General features: G+C 46.9%; 1 protein-coding gene across 5 annotated transcripts in view; it reads left to right on the plus strand.

Annotated features, from left to right (window-relative positions):
* Positions 1 to 1,339: 1,339 nt before the first annotated feature.
* Positions 1,340 to 27,796, plus strand: part of TVP23A (trans-golgi network vesicle protein 23 homolog A) — a 35,848-nt gene continuing 9,391 nt past the window's right edge. For all 5 annotated transcript variants that reach the window (XR_010934952.1, XR_010934954.1, XR_010934953.1 and 2 more), the window contains exons 1-2: positions 1,340 to 1,506; positions 1,744 to 1,823. Coding sequence is in view for 2 of the 5 variants with exons in the window: in XM_067706648.1 (XP_067562749.1) it covers positions 1,498 to 1,506; positions 1,744 to 1,823 (89 nt within the window). In the remaining 3 variants the exon portion in view is untranslated. The remainder of the gene's footprint in view (positions 1,507 to 1,743; positions 1,824 to 27,796) is intronic.

Genomic DNA, 27,796 nt, shown 5'->3' on the forward strand with positions numbered 1-27,796 from the left:
GCCTGCACCATCAGCATCACCTGAGCACTTGTTAGAGCTGCAGCCTCCCAGGTTTCTCCCAGATCCCCTGACTCCTGAAGATGGCATTCCCAGGAGAAAACACTTTCCCTCCACAAAACCTGGCAGACCCTTCATGGGTTCAGGTTAGGGCATTGAGTGGGGTGCCTGACCAGGGCTCAGAGCTTAGGTACATTCTTGCAGCTCTGCTCCCTACCCTTCCTCCAGGGCATACCCCAGGCGGCCACCCCTGTGGGGACCAGCAGTGGGTTAATTGTTTCAGGAGCTTGTGGACCACTAGTCCTTTTCTGGGTCACCAGGGATGGGGGAACAGGTACTTATTGTCCGTGGCAGGAGGGCAAAGGGCAGGAGTAGGGGCCTTGGCATCTAGACTCTAGGCCCTCTGTCCCTGGGTAAGTGGCCAGGAGGATGAGAGGGCAGAAAGGAGAGGAGTGAACTTGTTCTGGGCCAGGAAAAAGTTTCAGGTGGCAAGCCTTCTTTCCTGGGAAGGCCTTTACATCCAGAAACACTACTATTACTGCTAATAAAAATTATTTTGGGGGCTTCCCTGGTGGCGCAGTGGTTGAGAGTCCACCTGCCGATGCAGGGGACATGGGTTCGTGCCCCGGTCCGGGAAGATCCTACATGCCGCGGAGCAGCTGGGCCCATGAGCCATGGCCACTGAGCCCGCGCGTCTGGAGCCTGTGCTCCGCAGCGGGAGAGGCCACAACTGTGAGAGGCCCGCGTACCGCAAAAAAAAAAAAAAGAAAATTATTTTGTGCACAATATGTGTCTGGCACCACGATGCATGCAGATGTCAACTGTGGGCAGCAGTGGTACCCAAGCTGAGGCTGCAGCAGATTCGCCTGTTAAAAGGCAGAATCCCGGGCTCCACTCCAGGCCTTATGAATCTGAAGGGTTGGGCCTGGGAAACTGCTTTTAATAATGGCCCTAGGGAATTCTTGGGATCCGAGAGTTTTGGGAAACACTGACTTTCTCCAAACCCTGAAAGAGGCTTCCCAACACTGACATTCATTCATTCACCCTCTCACTCGCTCATTCGACACCTCTGGACCATCCACCTCATTCACTGACCCACCCGCTCTATTCCTCCCTGGATCACTGGTCTCGGTTCCCAAGTCCTCCTCTGAGCCCGTGTCGTCCCCTCCCTGCCTCCGCTCTGTCTTCGCCCTCCATCCTTCCACTGGGCGCCAGCTCTTTCTTTCCTAGGCGCTGTCCCCAGCGAGCCCGGGGCCGAGGGACCCTCCCAAGCCCCGCCCCCGCCCGGGCAGCAGAGCCCACCTCCCCAGCCCGCGACTGCGCTCTGGGCCCCGCGCGCCCCGCCCCCACCGGAGACCAGAGCGGAGGCCGCACCGAGGGCCTCAGGTTCCGACCCCACCGCGCCTCTAGCCGCAGCTGCCCGCCGGGCATCCCAGCCCTTCCGCAGCGAGAGGTGGAGCCGGAGGCTGGGTTGTGGGCTCCAGGTGGGCTCTGGGAGGGATGAAGCAGGTAGGGCCGCGGGGATGTGGGGATGGGAGGGTGGTGGCGAGGACGCCAGGAGCCTGCGGGAGCGCTGGGAGAAGCGGGGAGGAGGAGGAGGGATGCGGGAGCCGGGGCTTGGGCCTGCTCTGGACCCCAAATGGGCCGAAGGTGGAGAAGAGGAGGGGTCCCGCCAGCAGAGAGGGTTGGGGCCAAAGGGCCTGTGAACCGCGTAAGGGTCTTTCACCCGCCTTTGGTGTCCCCCAGGCCCTGGTGGACGATACTGAGGATGTGTCCCTGGATTTTGGCAACGAAGAGGAACTGGCGTTTCGGAAAGCCAAGATCAGGTATGCTGGGACTGGGCACTGGGCAAGCATCCCCAGAGCTGCAAATGCATTCATTCACATTCATTCATTCAGAATGTATTGAGCACCTGGTGCGTGCCAGGCATGGGGCAATGGACACACCCTGGACAGATCAGACAAGGTCCTGCCCTCCTGGAGCCTGCAGTCTTGGGGGGAGGGGACTAACTAACATTGAACGGGCAAACAAAGATATTAACAAGATAATTAATGTGAGAAGAGTTGGGAAGAAAATCAACCGGATGATGAAAGAGAAAGTAATTGGGGGAGGCCAGTTGCCTTAGTGCAGCCAGGTAGGGCCTCTCTGAGGAGGTGATGTTTCGGCTGGGACCTGAATGATGAGAGGCAGCCAGCCATGCATGGGAGACTCTGCAGGAAGCCTTCCATGCAGAAGGAACAGCAGGTTCAAGGGCCCCAGGCTGTGTTTGGAAGGTCAGAGAAAAGCCACTGTGTCTGAAGGGTAGTGGGGGAGAAGACAGGGGTTGGCAGGAGGCTGGAGAGATGGACAAAGGCTTGAATTTTTATTCTTATCCCTGCTTCAGCTCCAGCCAGCCAGACATAGTGTTGGCTTAAAACAACAGAGATTTATTCTCTCACAGTTCTGGAGGCTAGAAGTCCAAAATCAGTTTCACTAGGCTGAGACCAAAGTGTCTGCAGGACAACACTCCTTCTGGAGGTTCTTGGGGAAAATCTATTCTTTGCTTTTTCCAGCTTCTGGTGGCCCCTTCCTCTGCCCCTCAAGGCCAGCAGTGTAGCATCTTCCAGTCTTTCTCTGTTCCATTTCATATCGCCTTTTCCTCTGTGTGAAATCTCCCTCTGCCTTCCTCTTACAGGGTTACTTGTGATTGCATTTACAGCCCACCTGGGTAATCCAGGGTAATCTCCCCATTTGAAGAGCCTTAATTTAATCACACCTGCAAAGACCTTTTTCAGTATGTGGTAACATTCACAGCTTCCAGGGATTAGGACCCTGGATTGAGGGGCCATTATTGAGCTTATCATAATGGCCAATGATTGTTTTTAAGAAAAGACACAATAAGAGAACTGGAATGCTGGGGAATCTTCTAGAACATCTAACTGCATTATATGTTCAGTCTTTATTGAGCTCCTTCTGTATGCCCCCCTGGGCTGGTGGCTGGGGATATACAGTATACAGGACACACCCCCTGCCTCTGTGGAGTCGCCTGGTCTGGAGCAGGGATGGTCACCCTCGACACTGCTGACATTTGGGGCCAGATACCTCTTTGCTGTGGGGGCTGTCCTGTGCATTGTAGGATATTTAGCAGTAAAGCCATGGCCTTTACTGACCAGATGCCCAGTAGTATCCCACCAGTAGAGTCTGCAGACACTGCCAAACATTCCCTGGGAGGCAGACTCGCCCCGGGTTGCAAACCGTCGGTGTGGGGATGTGGGGTGTAAGCATGCCCATGGCTATTATGATTCAGTGGGGTTTTTTGTTTTTTTTTTGCGGTACGCGGGCCTCTCACTGTTGTGGCCTCTCCCGTTGCGGAGCACAGGCTCCGGACGCGCAGGCTCAGCAGCCATGGCTCACGGGCCCAGCCCCTCTGCGGCATGTGGGATCTTCCTGGACCGGGGCACGAACCCGTGTCCCCTGCATCGGCAGGCGGACTCTCAACCACTGCGCCATCAGGGAAGCCCTGATTCAGTGTTTTAAATGCTGTGATTGGCAAAAGCTTGGGCACTTATGCTGGTCAGGGGAGGAAGTGACAGCTAAGCTGAGACCTGAAGGATGGGTAGGAGTTAACTAAGCGGGGGAGGAGCGAGGGGGGGACACATGCAAAGGCTTAGAGGTGAGGTCATGAGTTTAGGGAGCTGAGACTGCTTTAGTGGAGAGTAGTCTGAGCAGAGGCTGGGGCCACGCCGGAAGGGCTTACAAGGGAAGTTCTGGAGTTGCACTGTCCATTACAACATATGGGAATGTACTACGTCTGTGCTCTCTGGTGTGGTAGCCACCAGCCACTGTGGCTGGTGAACACTTGATATGTGGCTAGTGTGACTGAGGGACAGACATTTGGACATTTAATTTTAATAGCCACATGTGGCTACTATACTGGACAGTGCAATTCTAGAGTTGGAATTTTCACAATGCAGTGACATGATCAGAATTACACAATAGACAGTGGATTGTAAGAGCAGAAGGAATCGCAAAGCAGAAGCTGGGAGCTTGGGCCAGGGCACGGGCAGGGGTGATGGAGGGAAGTGGAGGGGCCCAGAGGCACAGAAGAGGCAGAATCAGCCAGCCTTGGTGATGATCAAGATGTGGGCTGTGGATGGGAATAGTCAAGGGTGATGCCCAGGCCTCTGGCCTAGTGACCCAGGTGAAGGAGCACTTATGGGGGAAAGACATTGAGCCCAGAGTCATCTTCATTGGGTTGTGGTAGAATGTTCTAATGGCCAGGTGTGATGGGCAGCAGGGAAGAGAGGCTGGGAGCTCTGGGGGCGTCATCTGGGCTGAATGCAGAGATCGGGGAGGCAGCAGCTCATGGCTGTGTGTGTGTTTGAGAGCTGCCCATCCCAGAATCCTCTGTGCCTAATGCAGATTTCTGGTCCAGACCTGGACCTGCGTAACCAGATTCACAGGGGATGGGCATCTCTAGTTGATTCTGATGCTCAAGAAGAATATAGGGATGGCTCTAAATCCTGAGCGTAAATGAAGTCACCCAGATAGCAGGATGGAAAGGACGTTCTTAACTGGGGTCTATATATGGGCTTAACAGGGTTCAGGAACCCTGTGTAAACTATTATCTAAGTTTCACATGTGTGCTGCTTTAGGAAAAGGACTCAAACTTTAATTACATTGTCAAATGGATCCATGATCCAAACAAGAATCACTAGTATCAGGTGAGAATTGTTATTTGTCAATTCCATGTTGAAATGGATTCCAGGTTGACTTTGAAGGGAGGTGAAGTGATGGAAGGGGCCCTATAACAAGAGTCTGGGATTTCAGGGCCACTTCTTCCTTTACCACTTGCTGGCTTTGTGATTTTGGACAGTGTTCACCTTGCCTTGTTGAGCCTCGACCCACCTGTGTAATGGGGGTACTTGTACCATCCTGACCTCCCCACGTGGTGACTATACAATTTGTTCAGTACACATTTACCCAGCATCTGTGTACAGGTGCTAGCTAAGCCCTGGGGATAGAGACCTGGTCCCTTCCCTTCCTGTCCCTGGTTCCAGGTCAGTGAAGTGCAGTGTGGTGGGGAGAGCACCTTGCAGAATCAGTGAAGGATGTGAGTCCATAGCAGGTAGAGGAAATGTTAGGTATGCTGCCTGTGTTTTTCCCCAGTGTGCTACTTTTTTTTTCTTTTTTACCTTTTCTTATCATAGAAAAAAAATCCCCACAACATAAAGTTTGTCATTTTAACCATTTTTTTAAGTGTTCAGTAGTGTTAAATATATTCATGTTATTGTAAAACAGATCTCCAGAACTTTTTCGTCTTGCAAATCTGAACCTCTGTCGCCATTAAACACCACCTCTCCATCCCCCCTCCCCTCAGCCCCTGGCAACCATCATTCTTCTTTCTGTCTCTCTAAACTTGACAAATTTAGATACTTCATGTAAATGGAATCTTAGAGAATATGTCTTTTTGTGACTGGCTTTTTTCACTTAACATAATATTCTCAAGGTTCATCATGTTGTATCACGTATCAGAATTTTCTTCCTTTTAAAGACTGAAAAATATTCCATTGTGTGTATAGACCACACTTTGTTCATCGATTCGTCTGTTAATGGACACTTGGGTTGCTTCCACGTTTTAGCCCTTGCAAATAGTACTGCAATGAATATAGATATGCAATTATCTCTTAAAGACCCTGCTTTCAATTCTTGATATATACCCAGAAGTGGAACTGTTGGGTCATATGATAATTCTAGTTCTAATTTTTTCTTTCTTTCTTTTTTTTTTTTTTTTTTTACTTTTTGACTGCACCAAGTGGCATGTGGGATCCTCGTTCCCTGACCAGGGACTGAACCCACACCCCCTGCAGTGGGAGCTCAGAGTCTTTGACCACCAGGGAAGTCCCTAGTTTTAATTTTTTGAGGAACTTTCATACTATTTTCCATAACAATTGAACCATTTTACAATCCCAAAAGCAATGCACAGGGTTCCAATTTCTCTCCATCCTCACCAACAATTGTTACTTTCTGTTTTTTCAGAGTATCCATCTTGATGGATGTGAGGTGGTATCTCATTGTGGACTTGATTGCATTTCCCGAGTGATTAGTGATGTTGAGCATCTTTTCATGTGCATCTTTGCCATTTGTGTATCATCTTAGGAGAAATGTCTATCCAAAGTCCTTTGCCTAGTTTTTAATCAGGTTATTGGATTTTTTGTTGTTGTTCAGTTGTAGAAGTTCTTTATATATTCTGGATATTAAGCCCTTATGAAATGTATGATTTGCAAGTATTTTCTCCCATTTCATGGGTTGCCTTTCCACTCTGTTGATGGTGTCCTTTGATGCACAGAAGTTTCTAAATTTTATATAGTTCCATTTCTCTATTTTTACTTTTGTTGTCTTTGCTTTTGGTGTCATATTGTATGTGTGAGTGTATGTTTGTACTGAAATATAATTCACATATCATAAATTCACACTTTAAGATATGCAATTCAGTGTGGTTTTTAGTCTATTCACAAGGTTGTGCAATCATCGTCACTGTCTAGTTTCAGAATTTTTGATCACCCCAGATGGAAGCCCTGTACCCATTAAGCTGTCATTTCCCATTTCTCTTCCAAGCCTCTGGAAACCACTAATCTACTTTCTGTTCCTTTGAATTGGCCTATTCTGGACATTTCATGTAAATGGGATCATACAGTGTGTGGCCTTTCATCTGGCTTTTTTCACTGGGCATAATGTTTTCAAGGTTCATCCATGTTTTGGCATGTACTTCATTACTTATTACTGCTGAATAATATTTCATTGTATGGATAGAGTACATTTTTCTTATCCTTCGTAAGTTGATGGGCATTGGAGTCGGTTCTGCTTTTTGGTTCTTGTGAATAACACTGCTGTGAACATCCACGTACAAGTTTATGTATGAACATATGTTTTCAGTTCTCTTGGGCATCAACCTAGAATCAAAACTGCTTGGCCAAATGGTAACTCTGTGTTTTAGCCATGCTGCGTTACAGACCAACTTTTAGTGAGTACTCTGGGCTTCCAGCTGCCTTGAGGAGCAGGAGAAGCCTGGACTCGAGGTCAGACAGACCCAGGTTTGGATCTTGGTTCCGCCATTCCCCAGCCAACTAACGGCGGTTGTGGGTTAGATTGGCAGACAGCCTCACCAGACACAAACAGGCTTTCATATACACCTGTTTACTTGGGTCTCTAGAAGGTTACGAGGCAGAGACACAGCATCTTCATCTCATCGAGGGACTCAGCGGCTACCCACACACACAGCTGCTTGTGCTCTGTCACTACGGGGGCTCTGTTGGGCTATCAGGGACAAGAGCCAGAGACTGTGGGTCACCTTGAGGCATAGAAGCTTCAGTTCTGTTTCCTGCCAACCTTTTCTAGGATTCTGTTCACCGAGGTCCAAGGCCTGCTTGCCAGCTCACAGATCCTCCAACCCAGGGGCAGTTCCACACCACAAGCAGGCACATTGGACACTGCCATGGGAGACCCAGATCATTCCCAGGCGGGCAGTCCTGATGTTAACCCTTCACTCACAGTGACCTTGAACCAATCAGGGCACCTCCGGATCCCCCATTTTCTCATCTGTAAAATGTGAATGATGTTAGCTCCGTCAGAGGGCTCAATTGGGTGACGAATGTATGTAACGAATCCAGCAGGACCCCTGACACCTTGTATGTCCTTCATAAATGGGACTTGCTATCATAAGTGTACTTCAGTGTCTTGACTGTGTGGGCAGGGCTGGGGCAGAGGCATGTCCTCAGTTGCAACAGGACATCACACTGGGGTTGTCCCTGGAGCTGGAGACTGTCCCTCATATGGAAAGATTGGTTTATGCTTTCAAGGCACTGTCTTCACAAAATTCATTTGGACCCAAAGGTCGTGGTTTCCAATGGCTTCCCACCCAAAGTAGGATGATGTCCTCTTGCCCCAGGCAGAGTTATTGGATCTGATTTTGGTCTCAGTTGTCAGGGCTGGTGTATTGGCAGGGTTTGGTCAGTGTTCCATGGTTGGTCCTCATTCAGCACAGTGGGCATTAAATTGAGGGGAATGCCACTCTCTGGTGTCAGGTGCCACTGGGAGTCACATGTTAGTGGGGCCAGGACCCAAGGCAGAAATCACATAGAATCAAAACTGCCCCTGCAAATCCCCATCTAGCCTGTCAAGTAGAATAACATTTTGTCTTTCAGGAAGTCACCCACCGTCCATTCATCTTCCCATGTTGGATACCAGAGCTGTTCCTCAAAATGAGCTGCAGATGAAATTGTTGGCTGCTTTTTAGGGGAAGTTAGATTGAATGAAAAACAATAGCAAACACTTACTCACCTAGCACTTACTAGGCGCAGGCACTGTTCTCAGTGTTTTACTCATAAAATTCATTTAAGCTGTATTACAAACCTATGAAGTCGATACTATGATTTTTATCAATTTCAAGATGAAAGAAATTGAGGGAAAGAGTTGAGGGATTGGCCCGACGTCACACAGTTGTGAAATTGTGGGGTGGGGATTTGAACCCTTAGATCCGGCTCTGGAGTTGCATCTTAGGTTATGCTGTGCTTAGGGGCACAGATGCTCCTGCAGGGAGGGATGCTTGGGGACAGGCTCTGCCCTGGGAACGGCATTCTCAGGCCTTCCGTCGTGTGCTTCCTCTGAGGAGTACTTTATATTTTCCTTGTGTACGTGAGAATGTGGAATTGCCCACTCTTTAGATCAGGCTTTCTCAACCCTCGGCACTGTGATACATGGCGCTGGGTGATTCTTTGTGGGGGCTGTCCTGTGTATTGTAGGACCTCAGCGGCATCCCTGGACTTCACCTACTAGAAGCCAGTGACACTGCCTTCTACAGTCGTGACAACCAAAGAAGACTCCAGACATTGCCAAGTGAAGTCCCCTAGGGGCAAAATTGCCCCCGGTTGAGAACCCTGATTTAGATTATTCTCTTGCTCTCTCTGGGGTTTGGATTTGGAGAAATTAAATTTGCATTTGAGGGAACTCAGAGGTCTGAGACCTCTGTGTTTGACCCAAGAGAAGCTGGTGGGGCGGGGGCCAAGGAAGGAGGGGGGCAGGTGATGGTACAGATGCACCTTGGTGGCCGTCCATTATTCCCAGAAATCAACACAAGCACATCTCTAATTGCTACACACACACACACACACACACACACACACACATACACACACACACACACACACACACACTGTGCTACAACACACAGAACAGATAAGAATAATTTTGGTTTTTCTTTGTTGTTAGGAAGTCTGATTGCCTTGATAAGTCTGATTGCCTCTGGATCCGTCGCCCAGACCCCTGTCCCCAGTGACTTTGGGCAACAAGTCATGCTGCCCCTCTTCCCACTCTAAAATCTATTTTTAAAATATAGAAATAATGACACATAAGCAGGTCTCACCAATGGCTGATGGTTTAAATTTAAGGAAGGTTCATGATTACCAAGGAAAATAATCCGCAGAATCAAGGAACTAGACAGATTTCAGTTCTCTCTTTTTTTTTTTTTAACATCTTTATTGGGGTATAATTGCTTTACAATGGTGTGTTAGTTTCTGCTTTATAACAAAGTGAATCAGTTATACATATGTTCCCATATCTCTTCCCTCTTTTCAGTTCTCTTTGATTAGGGTGAGGGATTACATGTTTTGAAATTAACCCCTTACATCTCCAGCTGCTTTACTTCCCCTTATTTATATTTCTTGTTACCATGAAATTGATTGCATAAGCAGCGCCAGCAGTAAAGTCACCAAAGGGAGATTTCTTCTAAACTACGACCCACACAATTGGGGAAGGCATTTGGGACCAGAAGGAGACTTTGGTCAGAAGTTGGTTCCTTGATGTTCAGTATTGGAGCACAGCTGGACTGTGTGGACCTGGAGCGTTTAACTCACTCAATCATTTATTCCAGGGCTGATGCTATTGACATTTGGGGCTGGACATTCTTTGCTGTGGAGGCCTGTCCTGTGCACTGTAGGATGTTTAGCAGCATCCTGGCCTCTACCCACTAGATGCCAGTAGCAGCCCCCTAGTTGTGAAAACCAAAAATGTTTCCAGACGTTGCTGGTGGGGAACCCTGAATCACTTCCATTTGAGAAGCACTGATTTATTCTTTCACTCATTCGTTTATTCATTAAGTCAACAAAACCTTTCAAAGACCTTTGCGTGCCAAACACTGTTCTAAGGGCCCCAGAGAAAACCAGACAGGCCTGGTCCTTGCCTTCATGGAGCTGACTTTCTCCTGTCACGGAGAGATGGTGAACACATAAGCAAATATCTAAACAAAGTGACATCAGAGAGTGGTAAGTGCCATGAAAAAGGCGGCCAGGGCTGAGGCCCCTTTAGATTCTAGGGGAGGGTCAGAGGAGGCCTGAGGAGGTGCATTATTTGGTCTGAGACCCAAATATGGAGGAGGAGCCAGGCACGGGAAGATGCACAGGAAGAGACTTCTGGCAGAGGAAACAGCAGGTGCAAAGGCCCTGAGGTGGGAGCATATTCTAGGGATTGTTGGAACCAGGCTAGGGTGTAGAAAGTGGGACAATAGGAGAGGAGACATTTGGAGATTTGTTAGGGAAAGGATGTGGGGGCTTTGAAAATTCTGATGGGAATTTGGAATTTTGTCTGCTTTGATGGGCAATCTTTGGAGAGATTTGAGCAGGGGAGAGGTATGATCTGATTGACACTTGAGAAAGCTGCCCGTGACTGCCAGGTGGCCTGTAGGGGAAGAACAGCAGCAGGGAGATCTGTTACGGGCTGGTGGAGGGGTCAGGGTGAAAGATGCTGGTGGCCTGGACTGGCTGGACTCCAGGGACACACATGGGATCTTGGCTCAAATTGGTCTTTGTCCAAATTCTGCCAGCTGCTGGGACTTCTGAGATTGGACAGAGATGGTTGAAGGTGGTGGGTTCCAGATGCAGGTTGTGGGACATGCGTTCCCAGGAGATGTCAACTTCATCAGCATCCCTCAGGAACTCAGCAAACAAAGGGCCAAAACTTCAGGGTCTCCATCCCTGAAGATTTGACTCAGTAGGTGTTGAGATGGGTGTGAAAGTGTCCTGCAACGTGATTCTGCTGTGCTCCGAGTGACTTGGCGAATTTTTCTAGGTTGTCTATTTCTGAATTAAGTAGGGAGTGTGTGTGTGTGTGTGTGTGTGTGTGTGTGTGTGTGTGTGTGTGTTCACCTTCATTGGAGTGGGGTTTGGTGTTGATACAAGGCTCAGCTATATGTTCTGGCAAGTGACGCTAATGACGTTTCCTCAGTAAAGACCAGCTCAATAAATTCGTGTTGGAATCCAAGGGGAAAGGCCTGGGTCTGGCCCTACTCCAGCCCTAAGGAAATTCTCTTCACACAGGGGCTCAGCCTTGGGTGTTCCACGGCCAATGACTCACTCCTGACTCATTACAGGAGTAAGGAGGCTTCCAGAATGACTCAGAAGCAGCCAGAGATCGTGTTAATGGATCCTTATTTTTTCTGGCATTATAGTACAGATGTATCTCCCCCGCAGATCGTAAAATACTGTAGAATAGGAAGTGCAAAGGGACAGTCAGCCGACTGACTCCAAGCCTCAGACGTACTCTCTTGGGCCATGGAGGTATTTTAAATGAATGTGAATTTATATTTAAATACTGGAACAGGTCACATTAGCAATCTGACTTTCTCAGAATAGATGAGCCACAGGGACAGAAGGCAGATTGGTGGTTGCCAGGGGCTGTGGAGAGGAAAACATGGGGAGAAACTGCCCAGTTGGTGTGGGGTTTTACTTTGGAATGATGGAAATGTTTTGGAACGACAGTGTGAAGTATTAAATGCCACTGAATTCTTCACTTTAAAATGGTTAATTTTATGTGATGTGAATTTCACCTCGATACATTTTTTGTTGTATTATTTTTAAATATTACATTTAAATATTTAACATTAAATTAAAATATTTTTAAATATTTTAAAGTATTAAAAAAATACTTTAGACCTTATTTTTTTGGAACAGTTTTAAGTTCATAGCAAAATTAAGGGGAAGGTACAGAGATTTCTCATATACCCTCCTCCCCGCCTCCCACAAATAGCTTCCCTCATTATCAACATCCCCTGCCAGAGGAAACATTTGCTACAATTGATGAACCTACATTGACACGTCACCATCACCCAAAGTCCATAGTTTACATTAGGGTTCACTCTTGGTGGTGTACCTTGGTGGTTTGGACAAATATAATAACATGTATCCACCATCACAGTATCATACAGAATAGTTTCACTGCCCCCCAAAAACCTGTTCACTCCCTCCCTCCACCCTAATCCCTGATCTTTTTACTGCCACCATAGTTTTGCCTTTTCTAGAATGGCATATAGTTGGAATCATACAGTATGCAGCTTTTTCAGAGTGGCTTCTTTCACTTAGTAATATGCAATTAAATCTTTTTTTTTAACTTTACTCTGGATTGCTGACTTCTTGTGAATGGCTGTTAGATTTGGAAGGGTGGACCTGTCCCTTCAGGGTGAGCCCCAGCTCTCACCCGACGAGCTGACTTATTTCCTACCCCAGCTCAGCCCTCTAAGTACCTTGAGTTTGCAGCACCCCCATCGCCACCCCTCAAGGACAATGGGGAAGAAACAACAATACTCCAACAATAGCATTTCTACTAGGCTTTCCAGAGGCGCAAGAAGCTTTGAGTTGGAATTTCTAATGCTGTAGTTTTCTCCGCAAACCTCTTGAAGTTGATTGAGGGGCCTGTTTGCGGTAGCCCGACCTTGGGGGTCAGGCTGTACATGGCCATCCTAGCCCACTTACCCTGAGCCCCCGTGTTCCTGCTCATCCCCTGGCCTTTTATATGCTTCACTCTCTGCTGCCTAAATTTGTCCTTTAGATCTTAAAATATTTTTTGTGTGTGTCCAAATCCCTATTACCTTTTTACAAAATTTAAAAAAAATTTTATTGAAGTATAGTTGGTTTACAATGTTGTGTTAGTTTCAGGTGTAAAGCAAAGTGATTCAGTTATACTATATATGTGTGTGTGTGTATATGTGTGTGTGTATAGATATATGTATATTCTTTTTCAGATTCTTGTCCCTTATAGGTTATTACAAAATATTGAGTACAGTTCCCTGTGCTATACAATAGGTCCTTATTAGTTATCTATTTTATATATAGTAGTGTGTATATGTTAATCCCAAACTCCTAATTTAACCTGATCTTAAAGTATTTTTTAAAAATTCATTTATTTTTAATTGAGATATAATTCATATACCATAGCATTTACCACTTTAAAGGCTACAATTCAGTGGCCTTTGGTATATTCCAAAGGTTGTGCAACCATCATTACTGTCTAATTCCAGAATGTTTTCATCACCTGCAAAAGAAACCCCATGTCCTTTAGATCTTCATCCTCATCACTAAGAACCATCCCCTACTCTGAGCTAGGTGCCCCTCCTGTCAGCCCCAAGTGCCCCCGTGTCTACCCCAGCCTGGTGGCCAGCTGTTGTGCCCACCTCTTGGGTTTGCTAAAATGTCACGAAATAGCCAAGAGCCTTGTGGATACCCTGCCCTCATAACTAAAGGATTAGCACCTGGAATAGCAGGGGCAGCTGGGGGCACCCTGCACCACTGTCCATTCTGACAGGATAGTGGCCATGCCATGTTGAATATTTTGATCATGACTCTGCTTACCCCATTAATGACACCTTTCAGACTGAGTTGAAATTGCCCATTTGCACATATATACAATGGAATATTACTCAGCCATAATAAGAAACGAAATTGAGTTATTTGTAGTGAGGTGGATGGACCTAGAGTCTGTCATACAGAGTGAAGTAAGTCAGAAAGAGAAAAACAAATACCATATGCTAACACATATATGGAATCAAAAAAAAAAGGAAAAAGGTTCTGATGAACCTAGGGGCAAGACAGGAATAAAGACGCAGACGTAGAGAATGGACTTGACACGGGGAGGGGGAAGGGTAAGCTGGGATGAAGTGAGAGAGTGGCATGGACATATATACACTACTAAATGTAAAATTGATAGCTAGTGGGAAGCAGCCACATAGCACAGGGAGATCAGCTCGGTGCTTTGTGTCCACCTAGAGGGGTGGGATAGGGAGGGTGGAAACGCAAGAGGGAGGGGATGTGGGGATATATGTATATGTATAGCTGACTCACTTTGTGATACAGCAGAAACTAACACACCATTGTAAAGCAATTATACTCCAGTAAAGATGTTGGGGAAAAAAAAAAGAAATTTCCCATTTGCTTCCCTCCCCCACATGCCCCCCACCCCAGTGATGTTCATGAGGGCAGGACTTGGTGCATTTGGTTCACTGTACTTCGCTTGGATCTGGCCTGGTGCTTGGTAAATAATAGGTGTTCAATAAACGTGGTGCCGTTGCTCTAGGCCCAATTTCTCAAACTGCCTTATTTCTTAAGCAATTTTGAAAATCAGTTTAAAGCATCTATAATTAAGTTGACTATGAACTTAATTTTATGTTGTTGGACAATTTAAACTGCAATTTCCATTTTAGTCATCACTTTGAATATCGAATTATCCTGCAAACGATAAACACACATGCACGGCAATTACAAAACTTACTGCTTTCAGGGTGATGGGGAATTTTAGTGGTTGATGAGACCCCAGGTTAAAGAATTGTAAAATATAGCAACAAAATATGTTAAATTGGAAAATCATGTTTGGAAGCAATGTCCTTAAAACGACTTAAAAAACTTTTTACTTTGAAATAATTTCAAACTTATAGGAAAGTAGCAAGAATAGTACAAAGAACTGAGACGTGTCCTTTACCTTGATTCAGCTATTGTTAACACTTTGCTGTGTGTGTGTTTATTTTATGAAGTGTTTAAGAGTAAAATGAACATATAATGCTCACTTCCTCCTGAATCCTTCAATGTGTATTCTACGAACAGGATATTCTCTTACATAAACAGAGGACAGTGATTCAAAATGAGACACTTACCTAATCTTCAGTCCATATTCCCATGTCTTTTATTGTAATTTTTTTTTTCCCAGTTCAAGGTCCAATTAGGATCACCCATTGCATTTAGTTATTCTTTTTTTTTTGGCCACACTGCATGGCATGTGGGATCTTAGTTCCCTGACCAGGGATTGAACCCACGCCCCCTGCAGTGGAAGCATGGTGTCTTAACCACTGGACTGCCAGAGAAGTCCCTGCAGTTAGTTATTCTTGAGCTTTTCCCAGCCTTTTTCTGTCTTTCGTGACATGGACAGTTTTGAGGAGTAAAGGTTTGCTATTTTGAGGAATGTACCTGAACTTGGGTCTGTCTTATATTATTCATGACTAGATCCAGGTCATGATTTTTGGCAGAAATGCTGCAGAAATGATGTTGTGTTCTAAAAGGCCTTTTTTTCAAGTTCTGTCACTACTAAAGGTGGCCCAGATTGGGCACTTTTTTTGCCCTCCACCACATCTTACCTGCATTTTGCTGCTCAAAGAACCCAGGCTCCTTAGAGAGGAGCCACTTCCAAATCTTGAGGCAGAAACTGGTCAGACTGCATCTGGAACATCCTTTTGTTGCCAGCAAACACAGATATTTTTTAAAGTGTCACAGGCTGTTCTAAAGAAGAAAAACTAGTTTAATGAGGCTCCCACAGTGTTTGCTAAATGAATTAATATGATTTTATTCAATTCTCTCATTAAATAACCTGTAAGGCTCTTTGTTTCTAAGATGCTATCATTTTAAAAAATTATTTTATTGACATATAGTTGAGTTACAACGTTGTGTTAATTTCTGCTGTATAGCAAAGTGATTCCGTTATACATGTGTGTGTATATATATACACATTCTTTTTCATATTCTTTTCCATTATAGTTTATCACAGGATAATATTGAATATAGTTCCCTGTGCTATACAGTAGGAACTTATTGTTTATTCTATGTATAATAGTTTGCATAAGATGCTATCATTTGAAGGTACACTGGTTCAGTTATAGCTCTTGGGGGTGGGGAATAAACACCATATTAATATTTGCATCCTTTAGTGGATGCATCCTGATTCCAGACACATTAAAATGGTCAAAAAAGGGACTTCCCTGGTGGTCCAGTGGTAAAGAATCCACCTTCCAATTCAGGGGACGTGGGTTTGATCCCTGGTCAGGGAACCAAGATCCTACGTGCCACTGGGCAACTAAGCCCGTATGCCACAACTGTTGAGCTCACACACCTCAACAAGAGAGCCTGTGTGCTGCAAACTACAGAGCCCACGTGCCACAACTACAGAGCCCATGTGCCCTGGTGCCTGGCGCCTCAACGAAGATCTCATGTGCTGCAACTAAGAAGTGACGCAGCCAAAAAAATAAGGAAAATAAATAAATATTTTTTTAAAATTTAAAATGGTCAAAAATAAAAATGCAGGGAAAGACAGGATTCTATTTTGCAGATGAGGAAACCGATGCTCCCAAGAGCCAGATTACAGACCCAACCTCACTTAAGGGTATTTGATGACTTCAGATCCTGCCCACTGTTGAGCAGAATCTAGTAGCTAAAGCACATTAAATAGGTGAATTCTACTCTCTGCTTCCAGTGCAAAAAAAAAAAAAAAGCATCTCACTCAGAGTGAGGGTGACGACAAACAGGAATACAGGTTTCTTACCTCCTTCAACCTCCCTGAGGTACCACCTGCTCTAAGTGCCTTCCTGCTGGCTGACTTCTGCTCTGACCTTCTGGAAAAATCAGTCCTTGGCCTCTCTGCTTTTTTCTCGCCCTCAGTTAATAACTCTGAGTCTCCTGGTTAAAAGAGGTGAGCGTAACTGCAGCTGCCCTCGTGATCTCCCCCCACCACCAGCTGTCTTCAAGTAAGACTGCAACTCTTCATTTTATCACCCGGATTCTTGGAGAAAGCTGACTCTCGTTGCCCTTTCTGCCCTTTGAAACCACCGGCCAAAACATAATGTGGATTATACAGAGTTTAAACTCTTCAACATTAGAGCCTGTATGTGTTAGCTACTGCTGTATAACAAGTTACCCCAAACTTAGCAGCTTCAGACAACAAACATTTATGATCTCACACTGTGCCTAAAGCTCAGGAAACTGGGGCAGCTTAGCTGGATAGTTCTGTCTCAGGGTCTCATGAGGCCGCTGTCATATTAAGGCTTGACTGGGGCAGGAGGAGCTGCTTCCAAGAGGGCTCCCTCATGTGGCTGTTGGCTGGAGGCCTCAGTTTCTTAGACATGTGGACCTCTCCATAGGGCTGCTCCCAACGTGGCAGCTGGTTTCCCCCAGGGAAAGCAAGGGAGAGAGCAAAAGAGAGTGACCAAGACAGAAGCCACAGTGTCTTTTGTGACCTAATATCAGGTATGATAAACAATTACTTCTAATGTGTACTATCAGTCATGCAGACCAGCCCCAGTGATGCATTGTTGGAGGGGACTGTACAAGGGTATAAATGCCAGGGGGTCGGGATCATGGGGGCCAATTCAGAGGCTGGCTACTTACAGATCCCAGCCCAAAAAAGGAACAAATGCATGTGTGTCTACAGATGTAGACACTGTACTCCAGGCCCTGATGTTAAGTAGGTGTGATTATCCCCATTTTACAGGTGAGGAAACTGAACAAGAAAGGTTGAGTCACTGGTCTAAGGTCACACAGTAAATGACAGAACTGGAATTCGAAAGGCAGTAGTCTGCTTCCTTAAAAAAAAATTATTAAAGAGTTCCAAACGTATACCAAATAGAATAATATAAATGAGCCCCATGTGGCCATCACACAGCTGCAGAAATGATCAACTCCTGAACGATCTTCTTTCATTTATACCCTGCCTCTCCCCCTCCCCCTGATTATTTTGAAACAAACCCCAGACATTACATCACTTCAAACATAAATATTGTGATGTTATCTCTAAAAGACAAGAATTGGTTTTTAAAAGCAAAACCACAATAGCATTTTCTCACTTTAAAAATGGTTAACAATTCCCATGATATTTCAATCAAGAAATACCCGGGGTCCAAATTCCCTTGATTGTCTCATAACTTTATTATTTGTTGGAACCACAATTGAATATCTTCCACATTTTGCAATTGGTGGCTGGATTTCTTAGGTCCCTTTTCATCTGTAGATTTCCCAGTCCTCTCCTTGCTCTCTCTCATTTTTTTCCCCCTTTGCAATTGATTTGTTGTTCTGTAGAGCTTCTCACAGTCTGGAAAATTGCTGATCGCAACCCTGATGTGTCCTTCAATCTTTGCCTTTGTTCCCTATGTTTCTTGAGCTTGGTGAGATTCAGGTGTGATATTTTGGGGGCACAGCTGACTTCAAGGGAGGGGGTGAGTTCTTCCATCAGGGGCTCCCAATGCCTGGTTGTCCTCAGCTGCTTCTCTTTTTTTTTTTTTTTTTTTGCGGTACGCGGGCCTCTCACTGTTGTGGCCTCTCCCGTTGCGGGGCACAGGCTCCGGACGCGCAGGCTCAGCGGCCATGGCTCACGGGCCCAGCCGCTCCGCTGCATGTGGGATCTTCCCGGACCGGGGCACGAACCCGTGTCCCCTGCATCGGCAGGCGGACTCTCAACCACTGCGCCACCAGGGAAGCCCTCAGCTGCTTCTCTTGAATGCACTAGGGGCTTCAGCATGGTGGCATTCTAACGCTATCATTCTGTCTCCATTCGTAAGCCGAAGGAATCCAGAACGAGAAACTCCCCCTCTTCAAATATTTAGTCATTGCAAGATACACTTTACAGAGAAAAGACATAATAAACGTTTGATGCTTGCTCTTCATTTTTCCGCTTTCAAGGGATGAGTTTGTTCGCCAGCATCCCCCATAAGGGACCACTGAGGGTTCTGATTAAGCATCACATGACTCACGGGCTACAACATTCTTATTGCTGCTCAAGTTGTCCCATCTTTGGCCAGTGGGAGGCTCTACCCATTGGCCGCTGAGTCTCTTGACCTGTCTCTCATGGTCTTTGACAGCTTCCTTGCAACCTGGGATGTTCCGATGTCCCAGCCTCATCAAGCTGGGATGGCCTGGAATCGCCACTTCTCCAAGCAGCCCTGGCTCCTTTGGAGAATGGAGTTTAGAAGCCACAGTCTGGTTTCCTCTCCTGTGCCAGCTCTCTGGCTCTGTGGCTAGGAAGTGCATCAAGCAGGGCTGATAGCATCTCTTAGTGGACGTATTTTGGGGATTCACTGTTGTCACCAAGCACGGGTCCCTTTCAGTTGACCTGCAGTTCATCGGGGCAGCCAACAGGAGGGGCAGCTATGAAACTCTGGGCTGAGATTGAGCGTGGCTGATTCTGCCACTCAGAGCAGCTGCTAGCCCATAATGCACCTCCTCCGTGCAAATCAGAAAAGATGGTCCTTCCATGGGCAGGCAGTTCTCTCCAGGGCCTGCAGCTGGAGAGCAGCGCACGCACCTGATTCCAGCAGCGCATCACCTGGGCAATTGCTTCTTTGCTCTGACCCTGGGCCAGTTCACTTCACCTCCCTGAGCTCCCGACTCATCTGCAAAATGGCTCTCTGTCCCTTTCCAACCTCGCTTATTTTTTTTGGGCTCATTTGTCCCCAGGCGGGTGTTATGGGTTGAAAGAGATATATGGACGTCCTAACCTGCAGTACCTCAAAATGTGACTTCATTTGGAAATAGGGGTTTTGCAGATGTAATTAGTTAAGATGAGGTCATCCTGGAGTAGGGTGGGCCCCTAGTCCTATATGACTGGTGTCATTATAAAAAGATGGCCATGTGAAGACAAACACTTGGAGAAGGCCATGAGACAACACAGGCAGAGGTTGGAGCGAGGCAGCTACAAGCCAGGGAAGGCCAAGGGTGCCAGTTGTCATCAGAAGGTAGGAGAGAGTCCTGGGATAGAGTATCCCCCAGAAGGAACCAATCCTGCAGACAGAGATTTTGGTGTTTGTTTTGTTTTGCCTTGTTGTTTTGAGCACAGCGAAAAAGGCAGGTTCTAAGACAACGTGATTTTGGTGTTTGAAGTTGCCCAGTTTGCTGTGCATTGTTAAAACAGCCCTGGGAAATGGGTACCGCAGTGACTGCTTTCCCCTGTTCCCTGCTACTCCGAGGGTGGTCCATGGACCTGCAACATCAGCATCACCTGGGTGCTCATTAAAATGCATCTCAGGCCCCATCCCAGACCTCCTGAATCAGCGTCTGCATTTAAAAAGAGAGCCGGGTGGTTTGTATGTGGAGAAGCACTGCATTATATAACAGGAAGGTGGCGGAATGATTAGCCCCCAGGGCAAACGCACAATTATTTCTGTTCATAGTTGGTACTGAACTCTCACTGCCCACCAGGCAGTATCCCCAGCCCTTTATGTACATCATGATTCTCATGTAATCTTCCCGGCAGCTCCGTGCACTCGGTACTTCCCAATGTGTGCACTGCACTACTCCAGGGAACACGATTCACACGGACTATGATTGAATGATGCCCCCTGGTGTTGTGCAACTCAGCATCCCTGACTCTTATTATCCCATTTTATAGATGAGGAAACTGACGCACAGCGAGGTTAAGTCACTTGCTCAAGGTAACACAGGTCCTCAGTGGTGGAGCTGGGATTTGAATCTGCTAATTTGTCTCTGAACTTGTACCCAGGACCTTTTACTCACCGCCCAACCCCTCTCTCTAAAGGAGAGCCAGTGAAGTCCGCGTCTTTTCTCCCGCCATTTCTTTTCTCTTTTAAATTGTAAAATACACATAGCGTCAAAGGGACGTTTTTAACCATTTTATTTTATGTATTCATTTTTTTGGCTGCGTCACGTGGCTTGTGAGATCCTAGTTCCCTAACCAGGGATCAAACCTGGGCCCTTGGCAGTGAAAGTGCTGAATCCTAAACACCAGACCGCTGGGACGTCCCTTAACCATTTTAAAGTGAACGATTCAATGGCATTTAGGACGTTCACAATGTTAAGCAGCCATCATCACTATTCCATTCCAGAGTATTTTTATCACCCCAGAAGGAAACCCCATAGCTATTGAGCAGACACTCCCTGTTCCCCCAAGCCCCCGGCAACCAGTAATCTGCTTTCTGTCTCTATGAACTGGCCTATTCTGGACATTTCAAGAATGGAATCCTACAATATGGGGCCTTTTCTGTCTGGCTTCTTTCACTTAGTGTGTTTTCAAGGTTCTTCCATGTTGTCGCATGCATCAGTACTCCAATAATTCTTTTCATGTTTTTTTTTTTAAGTTGTGGTTAAATATACCTAGCAAAAACATCTACCATTTTAACCATTTTCAACTCAGTGGCAATAAGTCCGTTCACGCTGTTGTGTCACCGTCACCACCATCCATCTCTAGAACCGCTTCGTCACCCTAAACTGAGAGCTTGTGTCCATGGAGCAATCACTCCCCATTTCCTCCTCCCGCCAGCCCCCAGGAGCCTCTATTCTACTTTCTGTCTCTATGAATTTGCCTTTTCTCGGTAGCTTAGGTTAAGTGGAATCATACGGTATCTGTGCTTTCGTGTCTGGCTTCTCTCCCTGAGCCTAAGGTTTTCAAGGTTCGCCCACATTGTAGCAGGTATCTGCTTCATTCCTTTTTATGGCTGAGTGACATCCCATTGCGTGGACAGGTCAAGTTTTGCTCATCTGCTTGTCCGCTGATGGACATTTGGGTGGTTTCCACCTTTCGGTGATGGTGAATGTTGCTGCCGTGGACATGCATGTACACGTTTTTGTTTGAAGGCTTGTTTTCAGCTCTTTTGTTTTCCCATTTCTTCTGAAAACTCTGGATCTTTAAGGAATTTGGCCCGTGGTTCCAGCAGCAGCAGCAGAGGGCAGTGAGCAGTAGCTGGGGTGGAGGTAGGGGAATTGGCCTGGGTGCCCCCAGGGGAGAGGTGAGGGTCCTTGCACAGGGCCCATCCAGGGCCGAGCGGCCAGGGGCCCGCTGACATTTTGCCGGCGTTTTGCTGCCACGCATACCCAGCCAATAAAGTTGGGGTGTCTCTCTAAAAAGAAAGAAAGAACAGAAACTAGAGGGAAGACTTAGTGACCAGAGGGAAGTCTGTTCTTTTATTTGCTTCCACACTCAAACCTCTATTGTGCCGACCTTTGAATCAAAGCTATGAGGACTTAGCAATCAGCATCTGCTCAGACATCCCAACAGCCTTAAACCTGCCCGTCCCGGGCCCAGATGTCGGGGGAGGAGGAGGATGTGCTGTCATTTGAAGCAAGAAGTTGGAGTCTGAAGGATGACGGAGCTGTTGTTGCATCTGGAGCATTCTAGAGAAGAACAGTCCAGCCCCCATGGCGCACGCCCTGGGTTAGCCAGGCCCACACGGTTTCTGAAGGGCTCATAGGGTCCTCTGCTTTTTTGGGTGTGGTTTCCTTCCTTCCTGCTTTGTTCCCCGAACTGAGTTTATCTTGAAAATGGAACAAGGGAGGGCCCCTGGATGGCAGTGAGCATACAGATCACCTGGGGTCTTGTTAACATGAAGATTGGGGCTCAGGGGGCCTGGGGTGGGGCTGCTGATCCTGCATTTCTAACAGGCTCCAGGGCGCGTGGGGAGCAGGTGGATGGGCCGAGGGCTGGGCAGATGTGGTCTTAGCCGTCTCCCCATCACACCTCGGAGTCCCCTTCCTCCCACGTCTTCCTGGTGTTACGCTGCTGTTAGCAGAAGAGCCACCTGACTCTAAGTGGGTGTCGGGGCTGCAGAAATAAATAACAGCATCGTACTTCTTTTCAACAACAGGGAAAAACATCTAACGGAAGACATCCAAAAAGATCGTCACTGCCGAGGCTTTTTCTCACTCTCTCCTGTTCTCAAAGATCTCGGCCGTGAATGAATCAAACAATAAATAGAGTGACATGAACCACAGCGACCTGAGGCCCCCTCTGGTCTGGCATCCTAGGTAGTTTTCATCCCAGAGGCCTTGGACGTCTGAGGTTAAATGTAACTCTCCCATTTTATAGATGAGTAAACTGAGGCTCTGAGTGGTTTAGTGCCCTGTCCAGGACTATGTATGCAGCAAGGATGGAGCATGAATGTGGATCCGGGTTCTCTGGCTTCCACTGTACCCACTGTCCAGGTAGGGGCCAGAGTGGGCATTTTTACTCCACAGAGAGTGGTGGCCCTTTTTTTTTGCATAGGGACTGGTAAGCCCAGACGAAAGGACCTGCTTTCTGGAATTTTCTCACACATTCAACTGTAATGGCCAATTACTCAACTGGGGATTTTTAGGTCTGAATTTATTTTTATTTGGACCACAGATGGCCCCCAGAATATCAATGGGCTCGTTTTTTTTCTGAAACGTGTCTTGCCTCAATGCAAAGTTGAGGCTGCCTCTGATCATTTCTTTGTTGTTCTATTTTTTAATTCAAATTTACATAAAAGTACAGAGAACAATGACCCTGGTATTCCCTTTGCCCTGCTCAGTCATGATCAGCACGTGACCAGCCTGTTTCGTCTTCACCCCCATCCACTCCCCACCCCCGGATTATCTTGAAACAAATTCTAGACATCATCTCAGATGCTATTTTCGTAGCAAAGTGAAGCAAGGAGAAAAGATACCATCTTTCCTCAGACCTTTGCTACAGTGAAAAGCGTAAGGCTTTGCAGAGTGTCTGAAAGAGAATTTAAAATAGGACGTCTGATGAGGAAGTCAGTCTTCAAAGTATTTGAAACCAATAAAGGGCAACTTTTAAAGAGACTATTAGATCACTGCTGAATTGAGGATTAAATCAACCTTCCCCCACCCGGCCCCAAATCAAACGTGCTTTAGAAGTTTGTGGGAAGGGGGATGCGTATGGTGCCTGTGGGATGCAGTCCTCCCCACGCCCACCACCGACTTTACTCTGTCTAGACAGGGCACCGCCCCCAAACTGTGTCCATTTTTTAGAGCGGTTTTAGGTTTACAGAAAAACGGAGCAAAAAGTACAGAGAATTCCCATAAGCCCCTCCCCACCACAAAGTTCCCCCTATTATTAACATCTTGCATTCGTGTCATCCATTTGTTATGATGAGCCAGTACATTATTATTAACTAAAGTCCATAGTTTCCATCAGGGTTCACTCTTGGTATTGTACCTTCCACAGGCTTTGACAAATGTATAATACAGTATCATACAGACTAGTTTCACTGCCCTAAACATCCCCTGGGCTCCAATTATTCATCCTCCCTCTCCCCTAACCCCTGGCAACCACTGACCTTTTTACTATCTCTATAGCTAAGTCTTTTCCAAAATGTCATAGAGTTAGAATCATACAGTATGTAGTCTTTTCAGCCTGGCTTCTTTTACGGTGTCATATGCATGAAGGTTCCTCCATGTCTTTTCATGGCTTGGGAGCTCATTACTTTTTCGCGCTGAATAACGTTCCATTGTGTGGATGTACTATGATGTATCCATTCACCTATTGAAGGACATCTTAGTTGGTTCCAATCTGGGGCAACTATGACTAAAGGTGCTAGAAACATCTGTGTGCTGGTTTTTGTGCGGATGTAAGTTTTCAACTCCTTTGGGCAAATAGGAGTGCAGTTGCTGGGCTGTAGCTCGTGTAGAAATTTTAGGGTGACTTGCAGAGATTCTTCTTTGGTCAATGGCTTCGATCAGAATTTTTATTGAGGTGTAGCATACATACAGGAAAGGGCACTAATCCTAAATCCACAGTTGGATGAATTTTTTTTTTTTTTTTTTTTTTTTTTGCAGTACGCGGGCCTCTCACTGTTGTGGCCTCTCCCGTTGCGGAGCACAGGCTCTGGACGCGCAGGCTCAGCGGCCGTGGCTCACGGGCCTAGCCACTCCGCGGCATGTGGGATCTTCCCGGACCAGGGCACGAACCCATGTCCCCTGCATCGGCAGGCAGACTCTCAACCACTGCGCCACCAGGGAAGCCCTGGATGAATTTTTATACACATGCCCACACAGGTCAAGATGCGGAGCACCTCCAGCATTGGCGGCCCCCTTGTGCGCCTTCCCAGTTGCTGGCCCTCTACCATCCCCAGAGATAACACTGCTCTGACCTCTAGCACAATCCATTGTTTCTGCCAGTCGGGCAGCTCCCACCCTGCAGCTTTGGAAAGGGGATTTTTTGGGGGTGCGGGTGGAGAGAAGAGGCCGTGAGTGACAGTTTGCTTCATTTTGGTTTGTTTTGAATGGAGCCTAATTTTATCACCAAGTTCTTCTTGCCCATCCAGAGCAGGGATTGGCACAAGTTCTGGGTAAATATTTTCGGCTTTGCCAGCGATTGAGTGAGCGTGGCTGCGTTCTAATAAAACTTTATTTACAGAAATAGGAAGTGGGCCAGATTTGGCCCTTGGACTGGAGTTTGTGAATCCAGGGTAGAACAGTGCTTTTCCTTTGCAAAGTTCATGTCCAGGCCCCACTCCAGATCTGAATCTGCATGTCCCGGGTCCAGGGCAGTGTTGCGTGCATTTTAAGGCCTTCTCGGGTAACTTTCAAGCACATTCCATGAGAACCTACCGGGTTTCCCTCCAAGGTGGGGGACAAGGCATGTCCTGGGCCCAGAACTGTGAAAGTGGATTTAAATTTAAACAGAAGCCCAGCTAGACCCTCCCCACCTTGACTTAGGTGATCTCATTTCTCCTTTCTCCATCAGTCATTCTCTCCTCCTCCTCTTGAGATAACAGGCTTCTGCCTGGCGGGTGGAGGGAGCGAGATGGATACTGACCAGAAAATACTCACGTTGAGGATAAGGAAGTTTCGTTGGTGAAAGTGGAGTGGCTGGGGGAATATGGGGAGATCAGGAGTCTTGGGGGATCCCTGCACAGTTGAAAAGTCAGCCCTTGGGGAGTGAGAGAGAGAAGGTTGTGGTCAGAGGGGGAATTTTACAGTTTGGCTCCTTGGAACGGTTTTGAGTGACAGTGAGACTGTCAGCTGTTCACAATGACTGAGCATGGTGTGTGTTTCAGGCATTACATACCTGCTACCTTCACTTGATCTTTTTAATCGAATACCCTCGGCAGTGGCTCCTGTGGGCATTCCCATTTTACAGAAGTGGAGACTGAGGCGGTGAGAGGTTCCGTAGCTTAGGGACAGCCGAGGAGCTACTCAGAGGTTGGAGCCGGGATTTGGACCCTGGCAGTCAGGCACCTCTGTACTGTTTGCCTCTCAAGGGGGTGACCAGGTGGATGCCTGGGAGGGGGAAGTTGGAAGCTGGTGGCATTGAGAGGTGGAGGTGACTGTCGGCGCGTGTGTGCTCCGTGGCTGCGGAGGTGGCAGGAGAAAAGGCTGGGGGGGACGGAGGACCCCATGTCAGGGAAGGGTGGGCAGGCTCAAGCCATGGCCTTCAAAACTCTCCAAACTAGAAAGCTGATCTGAGACCACATCCATGTTAGCGGTGGGGCACAGGCTGGGCAAACTGCAGAGGTGGACAGAGTGAGGGTTTGGAGGGTTGCCCAGAGAACAACCCGCGTAAAACAGGATCAAAACAATGGAAGTACAACGGGCATCCTTTTCTACTTGCTTTGGATAATTATAACAACAGCAAGAACAACAATAATAAGACCTTCCATTCAAGTTATGGAAACAGTCAACCAGGACCCAACTAAATAAACAGAACCTTCCAACAGGTGGAATTTTTCCTGCATTTTATTTCAGGAAACCACAGTCAAAAATAGAAAACCAGTGGGTGGGCAGGGGATTTATTTGAATGCATAACTTCCAGGTTTCACCCTGGATCAGTGCACACTTGGGTCTCTTGTAAACCTTTTAAGTCTGTATTGTTCTACAACAGAGATCCCCAACCCCCAGGCCACAGACCGGTACCAGTCCGTGGCCTGTTAGGAACCAGGCCGCACAGCCACAGGTGAGCGAGCGAAGCTTCATCTGCCGCTCGCGCCCCATCGCTCACATTACCGCCCAAACCATTCTCCCACCCAGCACACCCCACCCCCGCCTCGTCCACGGAAACATTGTCTTCCATGAAATCTGTCTCTGGTGCCAAAAAGGACAGATGTCCCCAGTGAGCCTGAAGGGACTGGATTATAAGGTTCAACACAACAAATATTTGCCGAGAATCTTAATGCCAGGTGCTCTGGGGGATATAAAATTATTGAAAACATGGTCTCTGCCCTCGAAGGATGTTCAGTTATTGGAAAAGGACTCATTTATCTTGGAGTGAAGGGGGCAAAATTGTACTTAGACAATTAGTTGAAAGATCCTCAATAAGGTTTAAGGTGAAAAGGGTATAAGAGACTCCCAAGAGTCTTAACTTCTGGAACATTCCAGGTTTGGAAGTGCTACGTGATCATGTCTAATTCTTAAATGCCAGGTACGGTCGCCAGGAGAGCTCAGCCTCTGAAAGGCACAGGTGAGAACGTTCTGGAGGACAGCTGGGGTTCCGCACAGCCCCTTCTTCCTTTAGAACATGAGGAGTAAATGCAGATGTCATTACACATCCTGCCTCTGAATCTTAGCTGACGCTCCCTTGGGCGTCAGAAACCCACGGTTCTATAGGAGCCTCCTGGGTGCTTACCCTGACCACCTTCCTTCTCGGAAGGTCAAGCAGGCTTGTCCCCCACAGGCCTGCTGGCTACCTTTGCTCCCCCTGATGTGGCAAGCCGGAGGCTCACAGGCCAGTGTGCAGCACAGCCTGTGGCACTTTGTTAACATAATTAGTGACCTTTGTGTAAAAATCCGATTTCCCATGAAAAGTCTGTGTTTCTGGCTTCCCGTCAAGATATCGGATCTGGCACTACTAGGTGAGGTTTGCTGAGTAGAGTCGCCTGCCCTCCCCGCCCAGCAATGTATTGCCACCCGTCATGGGGCTCGCAGGGTTGCTTTTTATTTTTTTAAAGATAGTTTCTTTTTAATTGTATAGAAGTTTTTTAAAAAAAATTTTATTATAGTTGATTTACAATGTTGTTAATTACTGCTGTACAGCA

The sequence above is a fragment of the Pseudorca crassidens genome, chromosome 15 (genome assembly GCF_039906515.1).
Source record: "Pseudorca crassidens isolate mPseCra1 chromosome 15, mPseCra1.hap1, whole genome shotgun sequence".
Taxonomy (NCBI): domain Eukaryota; kingdom Metazoa; phylum Chordata; class Mammalia; order Artiodactyla; family Delphinidae; genus Pseudorca; species Pseudorca crassidens.